The sequence below is a fragment of the Salvelinus sp. IW2-2015 genome, linkage group LG13 (assembly GCF_002910315.2).
Source record: "Salvelinus sp. IW2-2015 linkage group LG13, ASM291031v2, whole genome shotgun sequence".
Classification (NCBI taxonomy): Eukaryota; Metazoa; Chordata; class Actinopteri; order Salmoniformes; family Salmonidae; genus Salvelinus; species Salvelinus sp. IW2-2015.
Genome location: NC_036853.1, coordinates 20,954,407 through 20,962,009, shown reverse-complemented (window position 1 = coordinate 20,962,009; position 7,603 = coordinate 20,954,407). Strand labels below are relative to the sequence as shown.

Genomic DNA, 7,603 nt, shown 5'->3' with positions numbered 1-7,603 from the left:
CTTTCTCTCTCTCCTTCTCCTCGCTCTCTTCTCTCTCCTTCTCCCTCTCTTCCTCTCTCTCCTCTCTCTCTTCCTCTCTCTCTCTCTTCCTCCCTCTTCCTCTCTCTCCTCTCTCTCTCTCTCTCTCTCTCTTCCTCCCTCTTCCTCTCTCTCCTCTCTCTTCCTCTCTCTTCCTCCCTCTTCCTCTCTCTCCTCTCTCTTCCTCTCTCTCCTCTCTCTCTCTCTCTGGACATTTCCTTCTAAAAGGATGTCAAATTGGGTGTCAAATGAAAGCTAAGACTATATGAAAAATATGATTTATTATTATTAATGCATATCTACATTTCTCAACAATTTTCCTGTCTAAAAATGTGAAATAAGCAAAGGCTTTGAATTTTGGTCAAACAGATCTTAGAAGGGTCTTAGAAAATATCTACCAGAAAATGTCTTAAAAGGTATTAGAAATACATCAAAAGACAATAATGTTGAAGTAAAGACCCCTGACAACTAATATCAACACTTATGTTGAGTTATGGAGAAATGATTTATCTTCTGTAAGTTTAAGAAAAAGGACCTTCTGCCTTGCAATTCTGTTACCAAAAACCCACATATCTTGAAAATATTTATTTACCTCATAAGGAAGGAGGATAATGAAAGTTCACAGAAGTAAAAGGTAAAGGTAGACCTACCAATTAGTTATAGTGTTTTTACTGATATCAAGTTTGTTAATGAATTATTAAGTGATTGAAACTTGTCATTCTGTTACCAAATCGGTGATGGAATTACCCAAAAATCTTTAACGGAATTACTGCAATTTAAAAGGCCACAATGGGAAATCACAGTTGGGTCACCTGCTACTGTCCTCCCTTCCACTGGCATGTTCAGCTCATAACTGTTTTCTTTCACTTTCTGTTGTCTCGTGGTCAAAGCAAGAGCGTGAAAACTGTCGGGACAACCCCACCCTCTCACTCTCTGCCACTCTCTCTCTCTCCCCAGTTAATGTCACCTCTCATACTGAAACCTTCCATGACACCTACCATGACACCTACCCTCTTTCCATTTACTGTAACAAGCATCCTCACCCACTGAGCACCAACCGACACCGGACGCCCATCGATGTTGAAAAGTAGTTGGAACTTGGTCAGTCCGCCCTGGCTGGACCAAATCTGAACCAATCATAGACGTCTATGTTTTCCAGGTTTGGACAGCACAGTAGAGTATGATAGAGAACAGTACAGTGTACTGTATTTTACTGTACATATCTACTTTACTACTTTACTGTACTCTACTTTAAATTATTTACGTATTCAGCAGACACTTATCTATCTTTTTTTATTTTTTATTTTTTTGAGCGACTTACAGTAGCAATTAGGGTTAAGTGCCTTGCTCAAGGGCACATCAACTTATTTTTCACCTAGTCAGCCTTTGATTTGAACCAGCAACTTTGAGATTTTTTACTTATTTGTATTTATTTAACCTTTATTTAACTAGGCAAGTCAGTTAAGAACAAATTCTTATTTACAATGACGGCCTACACGGTTACTGGCCCAACGCTTTTAACTGCTAGGCTACCTGCCACCCCCTAACTGTGCTCTGCTGTGCTGTTCTGTTTCACTCTGCTTCCATCGAGCAAACGGTACCGGAGCATCACGGCTCTCGGACCAACAGGCTCCGCAACAGCTGCTACCCCTTGGCAATAAGAATGCTAAACCCGGACTATCTGCATTGACACTATCTTGCACTGACTGTGCACACAAACGTGTGAAACATACACGTTTATGATTGTTCTAGATTTGGAGTTCATTACAATAATAGCCAGTGTGTATAACAATACCCACATTTGCAAAAGAAGGACATTGCATATTTCTACCATTGTGTACCTATTCAGGATACATCACCATGAAGAGAATGATATTCATATCCAAAATTATGCATTTCTGTATAGTAAAGATAAGAGACCCATGATGTAATTCCATTCCCGGAATTCCGTTACGGAATTCCAATTCCACAACCAGTAATTCCACTTCACCTACTGTAATTTAATAACCCAAATATTATTTTCAAGGTGTTATGTCATAACTGACACCCCATCCTTTCTGCAGAATCTTAATTCAGTGCAGATATTTAACAGAGTTTTTGGAAAATTTGGTTGCATAACAAAACTGGGGGAGATTTTACCGTAATTCTGTTACCAAACTTTGCATCTGCACAGTTCTTCAAGTAAATGTGTTTTTGTGAAATTTGCTGTGTAAATTGTCCAAAGTAGTCCTTCTGCGTAGAGTTGTATGGTTTGTTAAACTTTGAAATCAATGTTTTTTCAAAGAGTAATTTGGTTGTCGTGGAATTGCCCATCTATCTCTGTGCACAGAGCAGGGTTTACAGTTGAGAGACATTCCCCCTGCCTCACAACACACAACACATGTTTAAGCAATTAGAGAGAGAGAGAGAGAGAGAGAGGAGGAGAGAGGAGAGAGAGAGAGGGAGAGAGAGAGAGAGAGAGAGGGAGAGAGAGAGAGAGAGAGAGAGAGAGGGCGGGGGGGAAAGAGAGAGAGAGAGAGAGAGAGAGAGAGAGAGAGAGAGAAGAGGAGAGAGTTAATCTGCTGTAGAGTGATGGGGGACGGACAGCTGAAGGGGATTTTCTGGAAGGTTCTGGAAGAGAATGTGTAAAGTTAGGCTTTATTTGCTTTCAGGTTCTGGGAGAGAATGTGTAAAGTTAGGCTTGACTCCCTAATCCTGCTCTCAGAGAAAGAGGGTGAGAAAGAGGGAGAACAAGAGAGAAACAGAGGAGATGGCTGGCATTGGTAACACTCAAGGGGGTCTACAGTTCAAACGAGCCATCATCACCTCAGAAACACACAAACACACACACACAAACACACACACACACGACATTGCCTTGCCTGACCCGTGTCAATGCTGTTCTGTAATGAATGTCACATGGAAATAGCTCTCCAGAGCATCATCACATTCCATGTTTATTTCTATTCCAATTCCACACCATTCCTTGTTTATTTCTATTCCAATTCCACACCATTCCTTGTTTATTTCTATTCCAATTCCACACCATTCCTTGTTTATTTCTATTCCAATTCCACACCATTCCTTGTTTATTTCTATTCCAATTCCACACCATTCCTTGTTTATTTCTATTCCAATTCTATTTAATTAAGGTGCAGTAAAATGTGCAAGTTATAGCACTTTAAAACATCTACAACATCTCTCCCCCTGGACACACACACACACACACACACACAGAGCCCTTCAGGAGGCTGAAAAGTTATACAGCTGCACCATCGAGAGCATCTTGAAGCTGCACTTGACGCATTTATGAAACTACTTATTCCAGTTACTAATAAGCACACACTCATCTAGAAAAAAACTGTAAAAACTGTTAAATCCCCTTGGATTGATGAGGAATTGAAAATTTGTATGGTTGACAGGGATGAGGCAAAAGGTATGGCAATTAGGTCTGGCAGCCCAACTGATTGTCAAATGTACTGCAAATTAAGAAATCATATGACTAAACTAAATAAAAATAAACTACACTATGAAACAAAGATAAATTATATAAAGAATGATAGTAAAAAGCTTTGGGGCACCTTAAATTAAATTTCGGGATAAAAGCCAACTCGGTTCCTTCATTCACTGAATCAGATGGCTCATTCATCACAAAGCCCACTGATATTGCAAACTATTTTAATGACTTTTTCATTGGCAAGATAAGCAAATTTAGGGATGACATGCCAGCAACAGACGCTGACACTACACATCCAAGTATATCGGACCAAATTATGAAAGACAAGAAGTGCACTTTTGAATTCCGTAAAGTCAGTATGGAAGAGGTGAAAAAAGTATTGTTGTCTTGTTAGACTTCAGTGCAGCTTTTGACATTATCGATCATTGTCTGCTGCTGGAAAAGCGTATGTGTTATGGCTTTACACCCCCTGCTATAATGTGGATAAAGAGTTACTTGTCTTGTCTAATAGATCACAGAGGGTGTTCTTTAATGGAAGACTCTCAAATATAATCCAGTTAGAATCAGGAATTCCCCAGGGTAACTGTTTAGGTCCCTTGCTTTTTAAATTTTTTACTAACGACATGCCACTGAGTGTCTATGTATGCGGATGACTCAACACTATACACGTCAGCTACTACAGCGACTGAATTGACAGCAACACTCAACAAAGAGCTGCAGTTAGTTTCTGGGTGGGTGGCAAGAAATAAGTTATCCCTAAATATTTCTAAAACTAAAAGCATTGTATTTGGAACAAAACACTCACTAATCCCTAAACTTCAACTAAATCTTGTAATAAATAATGTGGAAATTGAGCAAGTTGAGATGACTAAACTGCTTGGAGTAACCCTAGAATGTAAACTGTCATGGTCAAAACATATTGATGCAGTAGTAGCTAAGATGGGGAGAAGTCTGTCTATAATAGAACTTAACAACACTATCAACAAGGCATGTCCTACAGGCTCTAGTTTTGTCGCACCTTGACTACTGTTCAGTCGTGTGGTCAGGTGCCACAAAATAGGACTTAGGAAAATTGCAATTGGCTCAGAACAGGGCAGCACGATTGGCACTTGGATGTACACAGAGAGCTAATATTAATAATATGCATGTCAATCTCTCCTGGCTGAAAGTGGAGGAGAGATTGACTTCATCACTACTTTTATTTTTGAGAGGTATTGACATGTTGAATGCACCGAGCAGTCTGTCTAAACTACTGGCACACAGCTCGGACACCAATGCATACCCCACAAGACATGCCACAAGAGGTCTCTTCACAGTCCCCAAGTCCAGAACAGACTTTGGGAGGCACACAGTACTACATAGAGCCATGACTACATGGAACTCTATTCCACATCAAGTAACTGACGCAGGCAGTAAAATTCGATTTAAAAAAACGAATAAAAAACACCTTATGGAACAGCGGGGACTGTGAAGCAACACAAACATTGGCACAGACACATGCATATACACACACACACACACACACACACACACACACACACACACACACGATAACATACTCACTATACATACACATGGATTTAGTACTGTAGATATGTGGTAGTGGTGGAGTAGTGGCCTGGGTGCACACAGTGTGTTGTGAAATCTGTGAATGTATTGTAATGTTTTTAAAATTGTATAAACTGCCTTAATTTTGCTGGACCCAAGGAACAGTATCTGCTGCCAGGGGATCCATAATAAATACAAATACAAATATCAGTCGGTTTCAGAGGAAGGCCCGAAAAAATTACAAAGACTTCAGCCACCCAAGCCATAGACTGTTCACTCTGCTTCCATCCAGCAAACACTGTACTGGAACATCGCGGCTCTCGGACCAACAGGCTCCGGAACAGCTTCTTCCCCCTGGTCATAAGACTGCTAAATGGTTACCCGGACTATCTGCATTGACCCTATCTTGCACTGACTGTGCACACTCACAATACTATACAGTATATACACTATTTAATACACTCACTTACACACACTACACTGACACTCTCACACAAACCACCATGCAGTCACATACACTACATACACACACACACACACAGAACACACACGCATGCCAATGCCACACACACATACATACAGTTTCACACGCATCCTTTCCTGCTGCTACTTTGTTCTTTATTTTACTCGTATTATTATCTATCCTGATGCCTAGTCACTTTACCCTGCCTTCATGTACATTTCTACCTCACATACCTCATACTCCTGCACAGTGATCTGGTACTGGTACTCCCTGTATATAGCTGCACAGTGATCTGGCACTGGTACTCCCTGTATATATCTTAATTCTTGTGTATTTTATTCCTTGTGTTACTATTTGTATTTTTCTGATTTTTAAAAGTCTGCGTTGGGTAGGGCTCATAAGCAGCATTAAAGTCTACACCTGTTGTATTCGGTGCATGTGACAAATACAATTTGATTTGACACACACACACAGGGACCTTTCCCACTGTTAATTGGGATAATCTAATATCCAATTCTAGACTCTGAAAACTGTAGAGTTAATAACATTTATAAACGATTTGACTTAACTGCAACTTAATAAATTGAGTTAGGTTAATTGTCAGAGTCAGAGTCTTGTTCAGTCAGACAGTGGTCTTTAGGACACCATATGCCATGTTGGCTGACCACTTCACACCATGTCAACAACCACAATGTGTTCTCTCTCAGTGGCACTTAAAACGTAGTCCCATGGTCCTGGTTCTCACTGTCTGACGTCTATTTCACGGTCTGACTCTGATCACGTTAACGGAGTGTGTTAGGTGAACATGGTGCAGGTTGTTAACATTATTTGAAATATAATATGTTAACATATTACATTATTTGAAATATAGTATGTTAACATAAACACATTATTTTAAATATAGTATGTTAATTAACATATTAGATTATTTTAAATATAGTATGTTAACATATTACATTATTTTAAATATAATATGTCCCTTTGGACATATTGGACGCAGTTGTGTCCACTCTCACGCTCTCTCTGCTCAGGGTTGCGTACCCACTCCCGCCGCCTCTCTCTCTCTCTCTGTTATAACACACTGACAGTTGTTCTGTTTTCACTGATAGTACATTATAGTGAGCGCAGTTTTATACAATTTGGTCACACCCATTACCGTGTTGAATATGTTATGTAATTGTCCAATTTGTTATAGCCCGCACTTTTCCCTGGTGGCATTACTGTGTGACAGTATTGTCACGTTATAGAGCATTCGGTGCTGTCAAGTAATTTCATGTGTTTACAGTTGGGCATAATATGTCTTTGAAACTCACCCAGGAGCAGGCAGAAGAGGTCCAGTCCTATCAACAGTTTCCTCTTGGTGTTATCGATGCCGTTGTTGTTGTTTAATGAAGTTCCTCCGTTTCTGCTCTGTTGTGCCATGGCTTTCTCATACAAAATACTGTTGCATGTAAGAATTCCGTCTCCAGTTAAAATCCCACAAGTGTGCTAAACACAAACTAAATCACGTTATTTAGTCCGTCAGGGCTTCCACACGAAAAGAAGCGAATGTCACTGAGTAGCCAACTATGTGAAACTAACTTCCCAACTAAGAAGAGGTTCTGCAAACGTATCAGTGCTGCAACGATGCGATGCCTCGTCCGAAACAAATAAAACATGTATTTTAGCCTACTATAGAAACGTTTGACTTTTCCACTGAAGTCGCCTCTTCAGATCCTCGATAAAAACTTTTCGTCTGTCCGGTCCACGCTTTAGGGATGGTAAACTTGTATAACGGCGCTATAATGAATGAAGCCTGCTTCTCCCTCTCCTCTCTCTCAGTCCGCTTCAAAGCCTGGCAGAAAATAGCGCTCTGAGCGCAGAGAGAGAGACTGTAGTTTTATCACCCCCCCCCCRCCCCCCCCCCCTCTCAGCCCTCTTATATTCTCTCTGCTACAGCCCAGTAATAAGCTCCAGACCTCCTGCTAGAAAACTTTCTCTGGACCTGAATAAAGAGCAGTCCGACATTGCTCCCAGCGGTGGTTACAGAGAGGCCAACACAGAGCACATCATGAAGGGGCGTTTGTGGGCCCCCTGTCACTACTACAGTGCAGTGGCGATGTTAGCATGTACATCTTGGTGGGGCAAACTCAACCCAT

At 40.7% G+C, this 7,603-nt stretch overlaps 1 protein-coding gene across 1 annotated transcript in view; it reads right to left on the bottom strand.

The window, feature by feature from the left end:
* Nucleotides 1–7,353, bottom strand: part of plpp3 (phospholipid phosphatase 3) — a 58,378-nt gene extending 51,025 nt beyond the window's left edge. Inside the window, exon 1 of the mRNA XM_070445990.1 lies at nt 6,779–7,353. Within this exon, the coding sequence (XP_070302091.1) occupies nt 6,779–6,887 (109 nt within the window). The 5' untranslated portion in view covers nt 6,888–7,353. The remainder of the gene's footprint in view (nt 1–6,778) is intronic.
* Between the last annotated feature and the right edge of the window lie 250 nt (nt 7,354–7,603).